Source organism: Xiphophorus maculatus, chromosome 12, assembly GCF_002775205.1.
Source record: "Xiphophorus maculatus strain JP 163 A chromosome 12, X_maculatus-5.0-male, whole genome shotgun sequence".
In the NCBI taxonomy this organism is placed as follows: domain Eukaryota; kingdom Metazoa; phylum Chordata; class Actinopteri; order Cyprinodontiformes; family Poeciliidae; genus Xiphophorus; species Xiphophorus maculatus.
The window spans coordinates 1631271-1654272 of NC_036454.1; the positions used below are offsets into that span (position 1 = coordinate 1631271).

The 23002-nt window shown below is 42.4% G+C and overlaps 1 protein-coding gene across 1 annotated transcript; it reads left to right on the forward strand.

Moving 5' to 3' along the window:
* The first annotated feature begins 260 nt into the window (after positions 1-260).
* LOC102223334 (cip1-interacting zinc finger protein-like) lies at positions 261-12530 on the forward strand. The gene is made up of 14 exons (XM_014474660.2): positions 261-364; positions 914-957; positions 1034-1103; positions 1176-1315; positions 1450-1514; positions 1586-1638; positions 9134-9262; positions 9649-9743; positions 9811-9904; positions 10015-10119; positions 10220-10354; positions 10431-10491; positions 10589-10710; positions 11315-12530. Exons 2-14 carry the CDS (start codon positions 929-931, stop codon positions 11381-11383), a joined length of 1167 nt encoding a protein of 388 aa, XP_014330146.2. The 5' UTR covers positions 261-364; positions 914-928; the 3' UTR covers positions 11384-12530.
* Positions 12531-23002: the final 10472 nt, after the last annotated feature.

Sequence of the window (23002 nt, forward strand, 5' to 3'; positions counted from 1 at the left end):
CATGGACAGAATCCGCCGAGGCGTTGAGGGATCCGTTAGGATCTGCTCTTGGTTTATAATATAAAATTATAACATTTCAAGAGTTTTTTAACTTCTGATTGTTTTGTTTCACTTTGTCTCGTTTATGATCATCAAGACGGCCATCATAAATAAAATATTTAATATAAACACAGAGCTATACGTTTTATGGGTCATTTTAATCGACCTTTATTCCTGAAAGGTCCTTTTCATCAGTCGGAAGCAGGTGTTCTGCACCAGATGTTGGCTGCAGTGTTCCTCCCCGCCGCCAGGTGGCGCCAGAGCCGTTCACGGAGAGCCAGATGCAGTCTGCTTATCTTTAGCAGAGTTAGCTTGGAGGACGGAGGTGAGTTCAGTGAAGTGATAAAAAAAATGCTAAAGTTTTGATTCACATTAATGACGCTGCGGTAACGGATGGAAGCACGAGAATAAAACCATCCGCCTGAGTTTGTTCAAATATGAGTTTTTATCCTGTTTTTTGTGTGTTTTTTTTTTTTTTTTAGCTCCGATAGCTTCCAGGTCTCTGTTTAAAATCCAACCATTTTAGATTTATTTGCTTTTTTAACTGGTCGTTTCTGTAGGTATTGTGATGGTTATTAGTTGGTAGTAAATGTTAATTTGTTCCCGGTAATTCGGCCTGGCTGTGAGGACAAAAACATGTTTCTAACTTTCTATAAAGTTGTCAAATCTCTTTATAGAAAGAATTGACATCTTTGAGAGAAAGTTGTTCTCAATCAGAGCTGATTGAGAGAACAACTCCAAGATTTTCTGCAGTGGTTGGTTTAAACCCATAAATCTGTTCAATCAGTTTATTTCTAGTTAAAATGTAATGAATGAGTCTGCTGGAAGCTGATGGTTTAATGAGAATAAAAGTCTTTATTCTTTGGAGGAGCAGAGGTCAGAGGTCATCATGGTCAGACAAACCAGGAGGACGGACAGGTGAGAGAATCTGGATCTGCTCCATTAAGTTGCTCCTGTTTGAACTCTGACCTCTGTCTATTCTGCCCTCCTCCAGGTGTTTCCTTCCTGCAGCGGGAGGCGGCGTATCGAAGGTTCGATTCCCTGCAGGTCCTCCAGCTCAGCAGGTGTGTAAATCAAACTTACTCTCCTCCTGCTGAGCCGCCTCACCTCCTGAACCCGCGGCTCCTGTTCTGCAGGCACCAGGAAGCTGCGACGCTCGGCCCCACAGCAGTGCTGCCGCGAGGGAGAAGAGAGCAGCCGATGGGTGGAGCCAGGGAGGTCAGGGGTCGGATGGAGGTACAGGAGAGGTTCAGCTGAAGAGAGCACGACAGAATGGGTCAGTTTGGTTCTGGATGAGGCACGAAGAGAGAAAAGCTCATCATTCTGAACCTTCAGCCGTTGAAGGTTTATTCACAGTTTGGACTGTAAAATTTCCTTCAACAGTCAGAATCAAAGTTTTGTTTCCTGCAGTACTGAGGAGGCTGCAGCTCTGGCCAATAGGAACAAAGCCCCCGGGTCATGTGACCCAGGAGGAGGTGAGTGACTGCAGCAATAATCAGAGATTCATGTAGCTTCAGGATTCACTGATGCTGTTTCTGTTCTTCAGATGGTTCTGGTTCTGACCAGCAGGGGGCAGCAGAGGACAGCCGAGCAGCTCAGGTGAGGATGTAAGATCCTTTAGACATGTTGTTAGCATATTACTGTCATGTTGTTAGCATATAACTGTCATGTTGTTAGCATATTACTGCCATGTTGTTAGCATATTACTGTCATGTTAGCATATTACTGTCATGTTGTTAGCATATTACTGTCATGTTGTTAGCATATTAGTGACAAGTTTTTAGCATATTACTGTCATGTTGTTAGCATATTAGTGTCATGTTGTTAGCATATGACTGTCATGTTGTTAGCATATGACTGTCATGTTGTTAGCATATGACTGTCATGTTGTTAGCATATTAGTGACATGTTGTTAGCATATTAGTGTCATGTTGTTAGCATATTACTGTCATGTTGTTAGCATATGACTGTCATGTTGTTAGCATATTAGTGTCATGTTGTTAGCATATTAGTGTCATGTTGTTAGCATATGACTGTCATGTTGTTAGCATATTAGTGACATGTTGTTAGCATATTACTGTCATGTTGTTAGCATATTAGTGTCCTGTTGTTATCATATTACTGTCATGTTGTTAGCATATTAGTGTCATGTTGTTAGCATATTAGTGACATGTTGTTAGCATATTACTGTCATGTTGTTAGCATATTAGTGTCCTGTTGTTAGCATATGACTGTCATGTTGTTAGCATATTAGTGTCCTGTTGTTAGCATATTACTGTCATGTTGTTAGCATATTAGTGTCATGTTGTTAGCATATGACTGTCATGTTGTTAGCATATTAGTGTCATGTTGTTAGCATATTAGTGTCATGTTGTTAGCATATGACTGTCATGTTGTTAGCATATTAGTGACATGTTGTTAGCATATTAGTGTCATGTTGTTAGCATATTACTGTCATGTTGTTAGCATATGACTGTCATGTTGTTAGCATATTAGGGTCATGTTGTTAGCATATTAGTGTCATGTTGTTAGCATATGACTGTCATGTTGTTAGCATATTAGTGACATGTTGTTAGCATATTACTGTCATGTTGTTAGCATATTAGTGTCCTGTTGTTATCATATTACTGTCATGTTGTTAGCATATTAGTGTCATGTTGTTAGCATATTACTGTCATGTTGTTAGCATATGACTGTCATGTTGTTAGCATATGACTGTCATGTTGTTAGCATATTAGTGACATGTTGTTAGCATATTACTGTCATGTTATTAGCATATTAGTGTCCTGTTGTTAGCATATGACTGTCATGTTGTTAGCATATTAGTGTCATGTTGTTAGCATATTACTGTCATGTTGTTAGCATATTACTGTCATGTTGTTATCATATTACTGTCATGTTGTTAGCATATTAGTGTCATGTTGTTAGCATATTACTGTCATGTTGTTAGCATATGACTGTCATGTTGTTAGCATATGACTGTCATGTTGTTAGCATATTAGTGACATGTTGTTAGCATATTACTGTCATGTTATTAGCATATTAGTGTCCTGTTGTTAGCATATGACTGTCATGTTGTTAGCATATTAGTGTCATGTTGTTAGCATATTACTGTCATGTTGTTAGCATATGACTGTCATGTTGTTAGCATATTAGTGTCATGTTGTTAGCATATTAGTGTCATGTTGTTAGCATATTACTGTCATGTTGTTAGCATATGACTGTCATGTTGTTAGCATATTAGTGTCATGTTGTTAGCATATTAGTGTCATGTTGTTAGCATATGACTGTCATGTTGTTAGCATATGACTGTCATGTTGTTAGCATATGACTGTCATGTTGTTAGCATATGACTGTCATGTTGTTAGCATATTAGTGTCCTGTTGTTAGCATATTACTGTCATGTTGTTAGCATATGACTGTCATGTTGTTAGCCTATGACTGTCATGTTGTTAGCATATTACTGTCATGTTGTTAGCATATGACTGTCATGTTGTTAGCATATGACTGTCATGTTGTTAGCATATTAGTGACATGTTGTTAGCATATTACTGTCATGTTATTAGCATATTAGTGTCCTGTTGTTAGCATATGACTGTCATGTTGTTAGCATATTAGTGTCATGTTGTTAGCATATTACTGTCATGTTGTTAGCATATTACTGTCATGTTGTTAGCATATTAGTGTCATGTTGTTAGCATATTACTGTCATGTTGTTAGCATATGACTGTCATGTTGTTAGCATATGACTGTCATGTTGTTAGCATATTAGTGACATGTTGTTAGCATATTACTGTCATGTTATTAGCATATTAGTGTCCTGTTATTAGCATATGACTGTCATGTTGTTAGCATATTAGTGTCATGTTGTTAGCATATTACTGTCATGTTGTTAGCATATGACTGTCATGTTGTTAGCATATTAGTGTCATTTGGTTAGCATATGACTGTCATGTTGTTAGCATATCAGTGTCATGTTGTTAGCATATTACTGTCATGTTGTTAGCATATTACTGTCATGTTGTTAGCATATTACTGTCATGTTGTTAGCATATTACTGTCATGTTAGCATATTAGTGACAAGTTTTTAGCATATTACTGTCATGTTGTTAGCATATTAGTGTCATGTTGTTAGCATATGACTGTCATGTTGTTAGCATATGACTGTCATGTTGTTAGCATATTAGTGTCATGTTGTTAGCATATGACTGTCATGTTGTTAGCATATGACTGTCATGTTGTTAGCATATTAGTGACATGTTGTTAGCATATTACTGTCATGTTGTTAGCATATTAGTGTCATGTTGTTAGCATATGACTGTCATGTTGTTAGCATATGACTGTCATGTTGTTAGCATATTAGTGACATGTTGTTAGCATATTAGTGTCCTGTTGTTAGCATATTACTGTCATGTTGTTAGCATATTAGTGTCATGTTGTTAGCATATGACTGTCATGTTGTTAGCATATTAGTGTCCTGTTGTTAGCATATGACTGTCATGTTGTTAGCATATTAGTGTCCTGTTGTTAGCATATTACTGTCATGTTGTTAGCATATTAGTGTCATGTTGTTAGCATATGACTGTCATGTTGTTAGCATATGACTGTCATGTTGTTAGCATATGACTGTCATGTTGTTAGCATATTAGTGACATGTTGTTAGCATATTACTGTCATGTTGTTAGCATATTAGTGTCCTGTTGTTAGCATATTACTGTCATGTTGTTAGCATATGACTGTCATGTTGTTAGCATATGACTGTCATGTTGTTAGCATATTAGTGACATGTTGTTAGCATATTACTGTCATGTTGTTAGCATATTAGTGTCCTGTTGTTAGCATATGACTGTCATGTTGTTAGCATATTAGTGTCCTGTTGTTAGCATATTACTGTCATGTTGTTAGCATATTAGTGTCATGTTGTTAGCATATGACTGTCATGTTGTTAGCATATTAGTGTCCTGTTGTTAGCATATGACTGTCATGTTGTTAGCATATTAGTGTCATGTTGTTAGCATATTAGTGTCATGTTGTTAGCATATAACTGTCATGTTGTTAGCATATGACTGTCATGTTGTTAGCATATGACTGTCATGTTGTTAGCATATGACTGTCATGTTGCTAGCATATTAGTGTCCTGTTGTTAGCATATTACTGTCATGTTGTTAGCATATGACTGTCATGTTGTTAGCATATTAGTGTCATGTTGTTAGCATATTAGTGTCATGTTGTTAGCATATGACTGTCATGTTGTTAGCATATGACTGTCATGTTGTTAGCATATGACTGTCATGTTGTTAGCATATGACTGTCATGTTGTTAGCATATTAGTGTCCTGTTGTTAGCATATTACTGTCATGTTGTTAGCATATGACTGTCATGTTGTTAGCCTATGACTGTCATGTTGTTAGCATATTAGTGTCATGTTGTTAGCATATTACTGTCATGTTGTTAGCATATTACTGTCATGTTGTTAGCATATTAGTGTCATGTTGTTAGCATATTACTGTCATGTTGTTAGCATATTAGTGTCATGTTGTTAGCATATTACTGTCATGTTGTTAGCATATTAGTGTCATGTTGTTAGCATATTGCTGACATGTTGTTAGCATATTAGTGTCATGTTGTTAGCATATGACTGTCATGTTGTTAGCATATGACTGTCATGTTGTTAGCATATTAGTGTCATGTTGTTAGCATATGACTGTCATGTTGTTAGCATATGACTGTCATGTTGTTAGCATATTAGTGACATGTTGTTAGCATATTACTGTCATGTTGTTAGCATATTAGTGTCATGTTGTTAGCATATGACTGTCATGTTGTTAGCATATGACTGTCATGTTGTTAGCATATTAGTGACATGTTGTTAGCATATTAGTGTCCTGTTAGCATATTACTGTCATGTTGTTAGCATATTAGTGTCATGTTGTTAGCATATGACTGTCATGTTGTTAGCATATTAGTGTCCTGTTGTTAGCATATGACTGTCATGTTGTTAGCATATTAGTGTCCTGTTGTTAGCATATTACTGTCATGTTGTTAGCATATTAGTGTCATGTTGTTAGCATATGACTGTCATGTTGTTAGCATATGACTGTCATGTTGTTAGCATATTAGTGACATGTTGTTAGCATATTACTGTCATGTTGTTAGCATATTAGTGTCCTGTTGTTAGCATATTACTGTCATGTTGTTAGCATATGACTGTCATGTTGTTAGCATATGACTGTCATGTTGTTAGCATATTAGTGACATGTTGTTAGCATATTACTGTCATGTTGTTAGCATATTAGTGTCCTGTTGTTAGCATATGACTGTCATGTTGTTAGCATATTAGTGTCCTATTGTTAGCATATTACTGTCATGTTGTTAGCATATTAGTGTCATGTTGTTAGCATATGACTGTCATGTTGTTAGCATATTAGTGTCCTGTTGTTAGCATATGACTGTCATGTTGTTAGCATATTAGTGTCATGTTGTTAGCATATTAGTGTCATGTTGTTAGCATATAACTGTCATGTTGTTAGCATATGACTGTCATGTTGTTAGCATATGACTGTCATGTTGTTAGCATATGACTGTCATGTTGTTAGCATATGACTGTCATGTTGCTAGCATATTAGTGTCCTGTTGTTAGCATATTACTGTCATGTTGTTAGCATATGACTGTCATGTTGTTAGCATATTAGTGTCAGGTTGTTAGCATATTAGTGTCATGTTGTTAGCATATGACTGTCATGTTGTTAGCATATGACTGTCATGTTGTTAGCATATGACTGTCATGTTGTTAGCATATGACTGTCATGTTGTTAGCATATGACTGTCATGTTGTTAGCATATTAGTGTCCTGTTGTTAGCATATTACTGTCATGTTGTTAGCATATGACTGTCATGTTGTTAGCCTATGACTGTCATGTTGTTAGCATATTAGTGTCATGTTGTTAGCATATTACTGTCATGTTGTTAGCATATTACTGTCATGTTGTTAGCATATTAGTGTCATGTTGTTAGCATATTACTGTCATGTTGTTAGCATATTAGTGTCATGTTGTTAGCATATTACTGTCATGTTGTTAGCATATTAGTGTCATGTTGTTAGCATATTGCTGACATGTTGTTAGCATATGACTGTCATGTTCTTAGCATATTGCTGACATGTTGTTAGCATATTACTGTCATGTTGTTAGCATATTAGTGTCATGTTGTTAGCATATTGCTGACATGTTGTTAGCATATGACTGTCATGTTGTTAGCATATTAGTGTCCTGTTGTTAGCATATTACTGTCATGTTGTTAGCATATGACTGTCATGTTGTTAGCATATGACTGTCATGTTGTTAGCATATTAGTGACATGTTGTTAGCATATTACTGTCATGTTGTTAGCATATTAGTGTCCTGTTGTTAGCATATTACTGTCATGTTGTTAGCATATGACTGTCATGTTGTTAGCATATTAGTGTCATGTTGTTAGCATATTAGTGACATGTTGTTAGCATATTACTGTCATGTTGTTAGCATATTAGTGTCCTGTTGTTAGCATATGACTGTCATGTTGTTAGCATATGACTGTCATGTTGTTAGCATATTAGTGTCCTGTTGTTAGCATATTACTGTCATGTTGTTAGCATATTAGTGTCATGTTGTTAGCATATGACTGTCATGTTGTTAGCATATGACTGTCATGTTGTTAGCATATGACTGTCATGTTGTTAGCATATTAGTGACATGTTGTTAGCATATTACTGTTATGTTGTTAGCATATTAGTGTCCTGTTGTTAGCATATTACTGTCATGTTGTTAGCATATGACTGTCATGTTGTTAGCATATTAGTGACATGTTGTTAGCATATTACTGTCATGTTGTTAGCATATTAGTGTCCTGTTGTTAGCATATGACTGTCATGTTGTTAGCATATTAGTGTCCTGTTGTTAGCATATTACTGTCATGTTGTTAGCATATTAGTGTCATGTTGTTAGCATATGACTGTCATGTTGTTAGCATATTAGTGTCCTGTTGTTAGCATATTACTGTCATGTTGTTAGCATATGACTGTCATGTTGTTAGCATATTAGTGTCATGTTGTTAGCATATTAGTGTCATGTTGTTAGCATATGACTGTCATGTTGTTAGCATATTAGTGTCCTGTTGTTAGCATATTACTGTCATGTTGTTAGCATATTAGTGTCATGTTGTTAGCATATGACTGTCATGTTGTTAGCATATTAGTGTCCTGTTGTTAGCATATTACTGTCATGTTGTTAGCATATGACTGTCATGTTGTTAGCATATTAGTGTCATGTTGTTAGCATATTAGTGTCATGTTGTTAGCATATGACTGTCATGTTGTTAGCATATGACTGTCATGTTGTTAGCATATGACTGTCATGTTGTTAGCATATTAGTGTCCTGTTGTTAGCATATTACTGTCATGTTGTTAGCATATGACTGTCATGTTGTTAGCCTATGACTGTCATGTTGTTAGCATATTAGTGTCATGTTGTTAGCATATTACTGTCATGTTGTTAGCATATTAGTGTCATGTTGTTAGCATATTACTGTCATGTTGTTAGCATATTAGTGTCATGTTGTTAGCATATTACTGTCATGTTGTTAGCATATTAGTGTCATGTTGTTAGCATATTGCTGACATGTTGTTAGCATATGACTGTCATGTTGTTAGCATATTGCTGACATGTTGTTAGCATATGACTGTCATGTTGTTAGCATATTGCTGACATGTTGTTAGCATATTACTGTCATGTTGTTAGCATATTAGTGTCATGTTGTTAGCATATTGCTGACATGTTGTTAGCATATGACTGTCATGTTGTTAGCATATTGCTGACATGTTGTTAGCATATGACTGTCATGTTGTTAGCATATTGCTGACATGTTGTTAGCATATGACTGTCATGTTGTTAGCATATTGCTGACATGTTGTTAGCATATTACTGTCATGTTGTTAGCATATTAGTGTCATGTTGTTAGCATATTGCTGACATGTTGTTAGCATATGACTGTCATGTTGTTGTCAAATATTAGTGACGTGTTGTTAGCATGTTAGTGACGTGTTTTTTAAACGTTGCAGCTGCAGAGCGTGGCCTCCCTGAAGGTCACCATCCAGCAGAGCAGCGACAGCCGAGAGTTCGGTCCGGCTGACAGGAACTCCACTGCTCTCCACTGTCATGTCTGTAACGTCACCTGTCGCTCCCCGCAGGTGAGAAACACACCTCTCCTTCCTCCACGCTGCTCCTTCAAAATAATGGAGCTGTGAAGAAAAACCCAGAGTGCCGTTTAAAGTGGAAGCCATGTTGGCTTCATGCTTTAAGGTGTCGGCCATATTGGTAGGGGCAAGTTCATGCAACATATGATGTTTTAGAAAACTGAAGTTTTCTGAATGACAATGAACATAAAAGTTAGTTAGACAATAACAAATGTTCATTTCAGTTCTAATAATAGCAATCATTGAGATGAATGTTAAGATGTAGTTTATTATTAGGTTATTACTGATAATAAACTACAAAATTAGAAACATCCCATAATTCTGTGTACAATGAGCCAGTTAAGCTAAATGTTTGCAGAAGCTGTGTGTGTGTCGTCCAGGTGTTTCAGGAGCACATGTCACGGCGAGAACACCTGAGAAAGCTGCAGGACATCACACAGAGCATCCAGCTCAACGCCGGGCCCCTGCTGGACAGGTGCGGTCTCGCAGGGTTTACTGAGGCTTTAATGTCCAGAACCTGCAGTAACAGTGTCTGCTTGCAGGGGGCGCCGGCCACAGGCGCAGCGCTGGTGTGACACCTGCCAGGTCCATTTCAGAGGTGACATCATCGTCCACAGACGGACGGAGCAACACAAGGTGAGAGCAGGAAGTCAGAGCGAGCTGCAGGAAGGAGGCTCCCTCACCGGGGTGTGTGTGTGTGTGTGCGTGTGTGTGTGTGTGTGTGTGTGTGTGTGTGTGTGATCCAGGCGTGTAAGCAGCGGGGGCGACCCTTCTGTCCGGTCTGTCAGAGACACTTCAGGACGCCCAGGAAGTTTGTGGAGCACATAAAGTCTGTGGAGCATAAGGAACAGGTCAGCAGGGGGCAGCAGACACCTGCAGCTGATGATGTCATCACCTGGTCAGATGTCATCACCTGGTCTCCAGCTGATGATGTCATCGCTTGGTCTCCAGGTGCAGCTGGGGGACGAGCAGGAGGAGGAGCTCATCACTGTGGACGCTCTGGGCTGCTTTGAGGAAGAGGAAGAGGAAGTAGAGGTGGTAGATGAGGATGAAGAGACGGCGCCATCTGAGGTTCAGGGGTCAGAGGTCAGTGCTGCTTCAGCCTGTGGCTCTAAAACCTGGAGCAGATTCTGGTACCGACTCGGATTCTTGTCCCCTACAGACTGTTGATGCCAAAGAGTCGGAGGAAGAAGAAGATGAGTTCGATCCTCAGCTGACTTACGGTAAATCCCCCTGGTGGCGGCGCGGCGCCCCCTGGTGGCGGCCTGCTGTCTCTGTATGTGATGAACCCAAACAGAACCGGGTCTAATGTCTGAGCAGGAAGCAGCTTCGTGGTTCCGGTTCGCGGCTTCGTCTGTCGACTTTGCAACAAATTCTTCTACAGAGAGACGGCGGCGAGACACACACACTGCAGGACACACACACACTTCCTCAACCTGCAGGTAACACACACACACTCTTCCTGACCAGCAGTGACCCGGACTGGTGATGTTTAATCTCTGATGGTTTCTGTCAGCGGTTCTGGTTCTGTCCAGAACCGGGTTGGTGCTGACCTTTGACCTGGCTTCCAGCTGTGATGGAGCCTCCGTGCGGGTCGAACACCTCCAACAGCCGAACTCCAAAATATAAACAGGCTGAATTTCTGATGCGTTTGGTTTCACCAAAACCCAGAACAGAAATGTTAACGTGGGTCCAGTCTGGTGTCAGATTAAAGGTTCTGGGACCGGCTGCTGGGTCCAGTCTGGCTGATCTGGACCTGTTAAGACAAACGGCGAGCACCAAGCAGAGGAAGTGGCCTAGTCAAAGACAAGCCAACACAGAGACGGAGCTGGAGAAGGAAAGGATTCCAGATGTAGCCATGCTAGTGCTAAAGCTAATGCTAAGTCATTCTGCATGTTCTCAAGTTTTCATCATTTCAGCTTTTAGCTTCATGTTTATAGAAGCTTCACCTGGAGTGGGCGGGGCTTCTCTCTCTCTCTCTGAGGTTCTGCTGAGGCCTGTTTGGGTCGGACTGGACCAATCACATTTGATGTTTTTTTGTTCCAGAACCACAGAGCTCAGAAACGAAGGGAAGAGGAAGAGGAGGATGAAGACAGGTCTGCCCTGACCTCATGACTCCATTTCCCAGAATGCATCAGGGGATCCTGGCGACGTCATGATGTTCTGAGAACTCGTGGTCTCCACCTGGTGGCCGCTGCAGGAACAGCAGCTGTGTCCCTTAAAGGAGCAGAGCGCCAACTGAACGCTGGGCAGCAATGGAGCTCCGTAGCTTCAGTTTATACAGCAGCAACATCAACAGGTCAGAGGTCAGAAGAGAAGCCAGCAGCTGCTTCTACTGGTTCTACTGGTTTTCCTTACATCCCACTGGGAGGAGACTGAACCAGTGGTTTTCAGACCTGGTTCTGGTCTGGCTCATGTCCTTTTTGGGCAGATTGGACCGGATCCTCTAGAATAATGATCAGAACTTATTGAAATGAGATTAAATTGAACGTCTTCTCACACCGATCATCACCAGGAGTCATTTTTACAAATGTTTTTGCAATTAAAAAGAAACACTGCCACCTACAGGTGGGAGTCAGCATTACATCGCTAACTGATTTTCTATGAATTTCTAAGAAAAACTGCAGGAAGTGACGGATGTACTGTGATGAAAACTGATTTGATAAATAAAATAATATTCAAAGGTTTATGTGTCCAGAGGGCCGCATGAGGAGCTGTGACGGGCCGGATTTGGCCCCCGGGCCTTGAGTTCCTGTTCTGGGTGATGTTTTTATTAATGTAACGGATAGTAAATTATTCAAAGTTGTAAATTATATAAAGTGAATTTTGTAAATAATTTGAAATGAATTTGCAGATTTATGGATGTTTGTTTTGATGAACGTTGTTGGTTGTTTAGTTTTAGTTTAAAGGTGTTTTTACTTTGTAACGTTTGTTTTGTTTTGTACCTGGCGGGCTGCCGTAGCCAATGAGGGCAGGCCTTACTGAGGCCTTCAGGTGCATCATGGGAAAAAGAGAAACTCAGCCTGGTTTGGCTGTTTGCATCTTAAAGATCAGATTTTGTATTTTAATTTTTGTATTTAGTTGCCATGGTGATGATGATCTGGATCAAAGAAATAAAACACTGAAAATCACCTGTTGTTACTGCATGAACGAATGAATGAACGAATTAATGAATGAATGAATGAATGAACGAACGAATGAATGAAAAGCTGCTGCTATTAAAGTTCTTATTTTGAAATTAAAGAGAAATTTTGTGTGAAAACTGAACCTGGATTCTCTAAAGTTGTTTCTGTTTCATGAAGATTTTATCTTAATATAAAACATTAAATATCATTAAGTCTAATTACAGTAAAATGAATAAAATATGAATCATAATGTTACTGTGAAGGAAATGATTCCAGATTTTCTCATCGTGTTTTTGTTCGATGGAGAATCCTGGCCGGGATTCAAACCCACAACCTGCATCTAAACCAGGCTGTAAATATTTACATTTTTTACATTTAATGTAAATATTTACATTTATTTTACCAACAATAAACCAATCATGATGTTTCAGTAAATCAATCCATGAAGTTAAACATCAGTTTTCATGTTTGCCGTTAAAAGAAGGGATCCAGTTTATCGTTCTTCAGCAGAACAGGCTCCTGTCCCTTTAACTGGGAGTATCTGCTCTAATTGGTCACATTTAATAACGTCATTAATTACAGATTCATCTGCTTTACAGTCACTGCTCAGATTTACTATGAAATCAGAAAATGCTAAAAATCTGGTTATTAAAATAAGAATATTTGGTTTTTTTCCTCACTAATTTTGTCCTAATTTTCTATCAACCATCTTGCAGCCAAATTTGTTCTTCAGTTGCACCAGGAGCCACAAATGGGCCCCGGGCCGAGCATGTTTTCACCACAGGGGGCGCCCTGTGCCGCTGCGAGCAGGAGTTGAGGTCAGAGAAGGAGTCAGCATCACCAACATGCCTGAACTGAGCCGGACTCGAACCCGCATCCAGAGCCACAGAGCCGAACCCGGCGCAGGAACCGGCGGACCAGGTGAGCTCCTCTCCGCGGGAAACACGCTCCCTGAACCGGCCACTCTCAGAGCAGGGAGTCGGTCCAGATAAATCCGGTCAGGAAGTTCGGAACCGCGGTCCAAATCTGAATTCGGTTCCGTTTTAAGTCGCCTACTGAATCCGGAAGGACTTCATAATTAAAAGTTAGAAATGATTAATTTTCAGAGAGTAATTCAAAAATATACAATCAATTAATAAAAACTAAAAGCTGCGGTTTGAGCCGGAAGAAGGGCGTGGTCTCCCAGGTGCGCCGCAGGTGTTCAGCCAGTCACGTGGTCCTGACGTCCCGCTCCGGAGCAACTTCCGGTTAAATTCAACAAACTTTGAGCGGAGTGAGGCGGGAGCGTGTCTGACGTCAGATTATTGTTTTAAAAGGCTCCAAGCGATCAACTGCAGGGGGTCAGAAGGTCCGAGGCAGCCAGCTAACCAGGTAACAGGTTTTTACCTGGGTAACCAGGTAACAGGAGGCTCACCTGGGTAACCTGGGTAACCAGGTAACTAGATGACAGTTGGATTTGAACTTGGTTTTGGTGAACCTGATCAGCTCTCAGAACATTTTCTTCATGTTTCATTTGAACATGAACTTTGACCTCTGAACCCATCAGAACCTTGATGCCCCGCCCCTTTTGGGTGAATTCAGAACTTCTTGAAAATCAAATTCCTTTGATAATTTAGAAAATGAAAACAGGTCCCATGTTTAAGGTCCTTTAGATCCAGCCGATAAAACCCATAAAACTAGAAACTCTTGAACTCGTGTCTGAGCTTCAGCTGAGCCAGGGTCACTGAGGCGGCTCAATATTAATGGAAGGTTGAGTGGAGGGAAAAAGTGTTGTCGAAAACTATCCTTGACAGTACAGAACATTTTGCTCTGAGCCTTTTGGTCCCGTTACCATGGTAACGCCTCATGAGCGCCGCTCTCCTCACCAACCTGAAGGCTTCCTGTCGCGCTGCTTTCTGATTGGCTGCTGCTGTTTGTCCTCCAAAACTCCAGACCGATCAATAACTCATAAGTGTGGCAGGTTATTCAGTCCATCGGGTTCTGTCAGGTTCCGTCGGGTTCCATCGGTTCCATCAGTTCCATCGGTTCCATCGGGTTCTGTCGGGTTCCATCGGTTCCATCAGTTCCATCGGTTCCATCGGGTTCTGTTGGGTTCCATCGGGTTCCATCAGTTCCATCGGGTTCCATCGGGTTCTGTCGGTTCCGTCGGGTTCCATCGGGTTCCATCGCTTCCATCAGTTCCATCGGGTTCCATCGGTTCCATCGGGTTCCATCTGTTCCATCGGGTTCTGTCGGTTCCGTTGGGTTCCATCGCGTTCTGTCGGGTTACATTGGGTTCCATCGGTTCCATCGGGTTCCATCAGTTCCATCGGTTCCATCAGGTTCTGTCGGGTTCCATCGGGTTCCATCGGTTCCATCAGTTCCATCGGTTCCATCGGGTTCTGTCGGGTTCCATTGGGTTCCATCGGTTACATCAGTTCCATCGGTTCCATCGGGTTCTGTTGGGTTCCATCGGGTTCCATCAGTTCCATCGGTTCCGTCGGGTTCCATCGGGTTCCATCGCTTCCATCAGTTCCATCGGGTTCCATCGGTTCCATCGGGTTCCATCTGTTCCATCGGGTTCTGTCGGTTCCGTCGGGTTCCATCGGGTTCCATCGCTTCCATCAGTTCCATCGGTTCCATCGGGTTCTGTCGGTTCCGTCGGGTTCCATCTGTTCCATCGGGTTCCATCTGGTTCCATCTGTTCCATCGGGTTCTGTCGGGTTCCATCGGTTCCATCGGGTTCTGTTGGGTTCCATCGGGTTCCATCAGTTCCATCGGTTTCGTCGGGTTCCATCGGGTTCCATCGGGTTCCATCGCTTCCATCAGTTCCATCGGGTTCCATCGGTTTCATCGGGTTCCATCTGTTCCATCGGGTTCTGTCGGTTCCATCGGGTTCCATCGGGTTCCATCGCTTCCATCAGTTCCATCGGTTCCATCGGGTTCTATCGGGTTCCATCGGGTTCTGTCGGGTTCCATCGGTTCCATCAGTTCCATCGCTTCCATCAGTTCCATCGGTTCTATCGGGTTCCATCGGGTTCCATCGGGTTCTGTCGGGTTCCATCGGTTCCATCAGTTCCATCGGTTCCATCAGTTCCATCGGTTCCATCCTTCATTCTGTCCCCAAACCTTTAATGGAAAAACTCTGAGCTGAAACTTGGATGCGTTTCCAGCTTCTGGCCACCAGGGGGAGCTCACGCTGTTTAGACTGATTCACTCCGCTGTTGGGCTGCAGGACGGGTAGAAGGTCCGGTTCCCCTCACAACAGGAAGGTTCTGATGAAACAAAGTGATGAAGATGACTGGAATCACAGGAATCAGAACCAGAACCCAGTTCAGCCAGTTCAGCCAGCCTGATGGTTTCCTAACTGAGTCTGAGCTGGAAGGAGGAAATGAGGATTTTGTCTGACAGCAGAGTAAAGTTCTGCTTCTGGTTCTGGTGCTGGTTACTGGGGTCCAGTTCCCACATCATTCTGCCCAGTAAAGCTCTGGGAACGGTGGACCTGGGCCTGAAGTCTGACCCGGTTCTAGTCCAAATGAACATTTCAGGAACTGAAGGTTCCTACTCTGAGGAACAAAGGTTCCTCAGAGTAGGAACCTTTGTTCTGGTGTGTTTCCGGTACGCCGTAGATCTGACGCTACATCTGCTAACAGTTGCCATGGAAACGCTTCTCTCTGCTTCCGAACGATCTGATGGGAAAACGACGTGGTTATGCTAAAAGCCTGTCAGCAAAGCTCTGCTAGCCTGAAATAGCATCTCAATGCTAACATTTAGCAGCTAATGCTAACGTTAGCATCCACAGTCACATTTCTAAAGAAGCTGCTTGGAAAGAATAAAAACAGTAAATGTCAGTCGAATTGAATCTGCTGCTGATTTTGTGGATATTTTGACTAAAATGTGATCAATTATCTTCTGATATCTAAATATGGATCCAGTCTGCTGGCTGACCTTCCCAGCATGCATTGCTGCTGTCCTGAGGAACGCCTTGGCGTCGTTCTGGTAATTAAAGTGGTTTTTTTTAAGTGTTTTTGCTGAATAGACGCTAAAAGCTGAGCTGCGTCTCCACCTGCTGCAGCACAAGGACGCCGCCTCTGACTGCAGCTTTTCATCTGCATAATGGACGACCTTCAGCAGGACGACCTTCAGCAGCAAACACACGGTGGAGGTTTGATTCCCTGCTGCCTCTGGGCAAGGCAGCAGGCTGTCGCCATGGTGACCACAGCCAATGATTCACTTCTAGTTTTCAGCCTTTCACACTTTTCAGATTTTCTCTTCCACATTTTTATTCATTCTTCTTCTCTTCTCTCCATCCTTCCTTTCTTTTTCTTTCATTCTTCCTCTTTAATGTTTCTGATTTTAATTCAGCTTTTACTTTGTTTTTCCTCCAATTTTCACTTCATCCTCTTTTCCTCTTCAATTTCATTTTTCATCTTTTAATTTCTGCCTTTGAAATCTGATTTCAGAAACCAAACACACACACACACACACACACTCTCTCTCTCTCTCTCTGCTTGTCCTTCAGAGTCTCTTTGCTTCTCGGTTCTGAATGTTTTTCTCTGTTTGCAGCTTTAAAAGCTTTAAGAGAAACAAAACAAAAACTGGATGAAATAAAAACAGTGAGACTCAGAGGGAGACTCGTCTCCTCAGATTGACCCGGTCCGATCCGGTCTGATCCGATCCGGTCTGATCCGATCCGGTCTGATCCGGTCCGATCCGGTCTGATCCGATCCGGTCCGATCCGGTCTGATCCGATCCGGTCTGATCCAATCCGGTCCGATCTGACAACAGATTCACATCAGCGCTGATTTCTGGTTCCTGGTGCCGCAGCGCAGCTCACTGCTGCAGGAAGTTAGAAGACTTTGACCTGAAGGTTCTACAGAGTTCTGTTTCGGAGGGCTGAATGTAACGGTACGCCACACTTTTCAGATTTGATCCTTAAAAAGAATCAAAAAGCAAAAATTCTTTTCCTACCATATTTGTTTCTTCAATAAATGAAGAGTTTGGGTCACCTGGAAACTGAGCCTTTCTGCTCCTCCCCCCTCACCCGTCCCTCCTCCTCCTCCTCCTCCTCCTCCTCCTCCTCCTCCTCCTCCTCCTCCTCCTCCTCCTCCTCCTCCTCCTCCTCCTCCTCCTCCTCCTCCTCCTCCTCCTCCTCCTCCTCTTTATATTCTGCTCATTACTTCGTTTCTCCTGCTTTCTCTCTGAAAGCCTTTTATTCTGATCTGCTGTAATTAGCTGCTACTTTCTACCCACTGAGCCTGTAACTGCCTGATAATGTCAGTGTGTCAGTCAGAGAAACGAGGCTCTGAAGGCTGAAAGCTGCAGCCTCCATCTGAACCGTTCTGGCCTTTTAATAACCTGCGCTCTGATTGGCCGCTCAGGAAAACGCAGCAGCTCTTTGTTTGGTTGTCAAAAACTTCAAACTGGAAAGTGTTCTGGGTTCTGGTTCTGCAGACCCAACAGAACCAGAACCGGCCCACATGGAGCAGGAGAGGAACCTGAACTGCGTTGATCCGGACCAGAGACGGGCAGCAACCAGAACCTGCAGAACCTCCACCTGATGTTTACCTGGAGTCCCTGAACGCACCATGTCCTGGTCCTGGTTCTGGTTCTGCTCTCCATCATTCATTCATGTTCAGAGCAGCTAACTGTTCACCCTTCAGCCTGTCGATTCCCCCCTGCTGCTCACTCAGGTTTCCTCCCTGCTCAACATTAAAAGGCAGCTGTCATTAGCCTCACCGCAGTGTGTGTGTGAGAGAGAGTGTGTGTGTGTTGGGGTGTGTGAGTGTGTGAGCTGCCATTAGGCGCCCACTGCCGTGCGGCTCGGTCCGCTCTGCCCCGCGGCATGCTGGGTAACCTCCTGCTTGCTGCCACTCTGAGCTAAATGACAGGGTCGGCTCCTCCTGGACGCCCCGCGCCGCGAATCCAGCGCTCCTCTCTGCTACCCTGCAATTAACTCCCACAGAGCCGGAGGAGGAGGAGGAGCAGCTAATGTGATGAAGGTGTGATAGCAGCCATGAGACAGCAGCACACTGTACCACCAGAACCGAGGAACCAGGTCGCACAACCAGGACCAGACCTAGACCCAGAATCAGAACCAGTAATTTTCTGCTTGATCTGAATCTGCAGCAGCAAAAACTCAGATTCTGAACATCAATGACACAAGAAACAAACAAAAAAATGAAAGCAGCTCCTTTAATCTATAATTATTATTATTATTATTATTATTATTCCAATTTGCTTTTTCTGGATTTCTGTTTCAGATACACATTAAGGTTTTAACATAACTCCACTCCACCTGCCTAGTCAAAGTCCGGTTCGGTTGGTGAGGTGTGAATCCTAACCGACCTCTGACCTCAGTTCGGTTGAACTGAACTCTGGTTCAGTTTGAATGTGAACGCCAAGCAGCGCAGAAAAAGCTCCAAAAACAGGAAGTCTACTACAGCGCATGGCATTCTGGGTAAATACAATGCTAAAGCTAGCCTAGCGCTAGCAACAGAAATGGCTCCTGGTCTTCAGCCAAAGATGCTAAAACCTGACGCCTCCATCTTGTTTCCATCTGGTGAAACAGGAAGTTGCTCTCAGTGTCTTCAGAGGTTTTTGTGTCGTTTCCTTCAGTGGTTCTTGGTGCAGCGCCCCCACAGGTCAGGAGGGGAACAGGTTGGTTTGGGTCAGAACCACAGCAGCTGGAGGTGGAGCAGATGTTCTGGTTCCAGTAGAATCGGGTCGACCGGACCATCAGGAGGGAAACATTTACAGATTAAGATTTTCTGATACAGAACCTCCATCCTGATCTGCTGCTGGATGTATCATGTTGTTTTAGTTACCTGCTGTGTGTGTGTGTGTCTGCGTGTGTGTGTGTGTGTGTGTGTGTGTGTGTGTGTGTGTGTCTGCGTGTGTGTGTGTCTGTGTGTGTGTGTCTGTGTGTGTGTCTGTGTGTGTGTGTGTGTGTGTGTGTGTGTGTGTGTGTGTGTGTGTGTCTGTGTGTGTGTGTGTGTGTGTGTGTGTGGTCAGATCTCCCTTCAACTCAAACTGCTAAATGAATAATTAGCCAATCAAACATGAGAGCTTGTCCACCAATTAGCTGCTAATTGACCTGAGAGCCTAACCCCCCCTCCGGCTCTCTGCAGCCCAGTGTGTGTGTGTGTAGGTGTCTGTGTGTCTCTGTGTGTGTGTCACAGCGGGCGGCCCACATGGAGCAGTGAATTCATTACTGTGTGCAGGCAGGCGGTTCTGTCTGATGGACAGACTGTGACATCATCAGGCTGGCAGCCAACCAGACGCTGCCGTCCCTGACAGGTCAGCTGATTCTGGACAGGAAGTCAGACACTGTTTGGTAACATACTGACTGTCTGGATGCTGCAGAGAACCCCAGATGGTCATGAAATCAGATTAAAGTTCAAAGTTCCTGATGACCTGAAGTTTCTCATATTTTCACCTCATGATTCAATTATTTCTAAATATCACACTTTCAAACTAAATGTTTAGTTAGTGAGCTAAATGTTGAGCTAAAAGCTGCCAAATATTTCCTCAGCCTTAAACTGACTAAATATTCAGTTAGTAAACGATTTGCTCTGAGCAGCCAAGTGTCTGTAAAGCAATCTAAATATTACGTTTAAAGTTAAATATATTTATAGTAGTTCACTAAATATGAGAATCGTTAGATATTTAGATTCAAAATATGTAAAGTGTGACATGTATAAATGCATTGATAAGATACAAAGTCCTTTTTTCCTCTTATGAGTAAATAACTCAAATTATTTGACAGTAACTACTGAGTTATCAGCACCAAACTGCTCTGCTCAAGTTTCAGCTCGAAAACAAGTTTGGTTCTGAATAAAATGTTTTTGGATTAAATGAATATTTTTTCAGTAATTTTCTCCCTCCTCAGATTCGTTCTCAGACGTAGAAATCTGAACAGAATGGCTCTGATGGATCCGACAGAAACACAGACGCTGACGGAGGCAGAACGTTGAGAAATACAGATTCGTCCATGGAAACGGTTTGTTGTTGAGTCAGAAGCAGACAATGAGGCAGGAGGTGAAAATGTTCATCAGAGCCGAAAACAAAAGCAGCTCCGTCTCCGTCAGCGCAGCGCCGAACAAAAGGCAGCAACACAAAGAGCTTCCTGCAGAGCTCAGGTGTGTTCAGGACAAAAACACTCTGAGGAGGAGGAGGAGGATGAAGGTCATCAACCTGCCGCTGGATCCAGAGCAGCAAATCAGAAAACCCGGAAAAAAACAGCTGCAGAAAAGATCAGGAGACGAAACAGACCGAAGAAAATAAAGTCCAAAAGAACCAAAAACCTTCAATTATCACATCCTAACAACTCATCTGACCTCCACATGACCTCCATCTGACCTCCACATGACCTCCATATGACCTCTATCCACTCATTGGTCATAATCAGAAAATCTTTCTGCTCAAAATGAATGAAGAATAAACAAAAATGGAGTTATTTTTTTCTGACATCAGTTTTTCTGTTTCTGTTTTCTCAAATTTACATTTGGTCGCTGGTACCGAGCCCGGTTCTGGTTCTGATGGAGGTCTCCTCTGTCGCCCCCTGCTGGTCAGGAGGAGTGATGCTCTGCAGGTTTCTCAGAGAGAAACTTAAACTGGTTAGAATAATAAACCGAGCTCTGTGGGTAACTGGACTGAATGTGATTTTCAACTGAAATGATTCTTTTTTTGGGTCGTTAGTTCTGAATTATCGCTGCAGAAATGAACTGAACTGAGGTGAACTTTGACCCCAGAAGGAGAACATTTCCATGTTTCAGAACAGGAACGAGTTTGAACCGATTCCAAAGTTTGGATCTGATCAGTGAATGATCAGAAAGAGAAAATCAGTTTTCCTCATGAAGCAGCTTCACAGAGACGCTGTTCCACAAACCGACGATCAAAATCAAATCATTCAATTACAACACATCTCTGATTTAACTGATATAATTAAATTAGTTGATTGATTAGTTTATGATGTTTGGTTGATCAGGGAGAGGAAGTGGCATCTTGTGTGTGTGTGTGTGTGTGTTGGGACTAATGAGTGAGCATTGTGTTGCTGTCCATTAGAAGTCACGCTGTGTTAGAGGAGCCACTGTGTGAAAACAACTGGGAGTCAATTATACACCAGTTAGCTAGGGTCGGGGTGTGAGCCACACACACACACACACACACACACACACACCATGGCTCAGCTGGGGGAGTTCCTGCAGACAGATGGACCCGTTTTTACAGCGCAGCCCTCGACATTCGCTCCATATTGTTGCGGCACAAAGAGCAGCTGGTTCTGGTTCTGAGAGGACGGATGTTCAGAGGAGGAGGAGGAGGAGGAGGAGGTGATGAAGGCCCATTTTCTGCTCATTACGTTCAGCAACAGTTAGAGAAAACATTCCTGATCTTTGCTGGTTCTGTCTCGGATCAGAGAAACTCATCCAGGCTTTAGTTTCTCTTTAGTGGCTTTGATTCCTGCAGCAGCGTCTCCACAGGTCTGATTGACAACCCAACGGTCCAGAACGCTGCTGCTGGAGTTCTGACTAGAACCAGGAGGATAGAGACACCACCCGGTTCTACACCATCTAGTTCTACACCACACGGCTCTACAGTCCTTCACTGCTGGTAGTTTATAAATCACTGAATGGATTAAAGATCTGCTGTTGGATCAACCTGCTGGTTCTGGTTCTGGATGCAGAGCAGAACCAGAACCAAACACGGACAAGCAGCATTCAGCTTCTATGCTCCACAGATCTGGAACAAACTTCCAGAAAACTGAAAAACATCTGAAACCCTGAGCTCCTTTCAGGCTGGTTGGAGTTGCTTTGGTTATCAATAACTGGAACATTGATCAATATATTGATGTGGATGTTTTGATGGTGGAATTTGATCATTTGGGATGTTTATTGCTTGTTTCATATTTGGTTGTGTTGTTTTATTAAGCCTTGTTACTGAAATGTGCTAAGCTAATGAACATCTTCTGCCACCAGTTTAATGCTCAAACTGGTGCTGACCAGCATTAGACTGTAAATTATGTTTTACTTATGGATAAACATAATTAATCATGAAATTAAGCCAGTTTGTTTTGATAACATCTTTACTTTGGTCTCAGGATGATGTGTATGTGTTTGGTGTGCAGCAGACCAGTCAGCTGGTTCTGCTCTGCTGGTTCTGGTCCAGTTGTCCTGAATGGGTTTCCTTTCTCCTTACTGTTTTGATTATTGGCTTTTCTCACATCAATAAACTTTAGAGATTAATTAATTACATCTTAATGAGGCTGTTAGGCAGGAAGCTGCTCATTTTTTAATTATCAAGAATTTATCCTTCAGATCTCTGACAGATATTTCAGATGTTTCAGGCCTGTAGGGGGCGCTATCAAGGTTCATACTGTGTTTTCCCCTCATGAATAAAATCCTCAGCAGCTCTTTGAATTTCTCTGCCTCTTTTACAGCCTCGGCTCAGAAATGAATAGATGAATATTATTCCGAGGCAGCTCAGAAAATGAAGCTATTGAACGGAGTGACTTTGTCCTCCAGATGAGAGACGAGCGCTAATCTTCTGCCTGAAGGGCTTCTGTTCAGGGAGCCGATTTTCTTTTCACTGAGAGCATTATTAATATTATCGCCGTAAAAAAGGAAGAAAA

Coding starts and splice junctions, on each gene's coding strand:
- LOC102223334 (XM_014474660.2), top strand. CDS start 929: ATGGTCAGACAAACCAGGAGGACGGACAG. Junction 9,744..9,810: donor GCCGGGCCCCTGCTGGACAG/GTGCGGTCTCGC, acceptor GTCTGCTTGCAG/GGGGCGCCGGCCACAGGCGC. Junction 10,120..10,219: donor CTGTGGAGCATAAGGAACAG/GTCAGCAGGGGG, acceptor CTTGGTCTCCAG/GTGCAGCTGGGGGACGAGCA.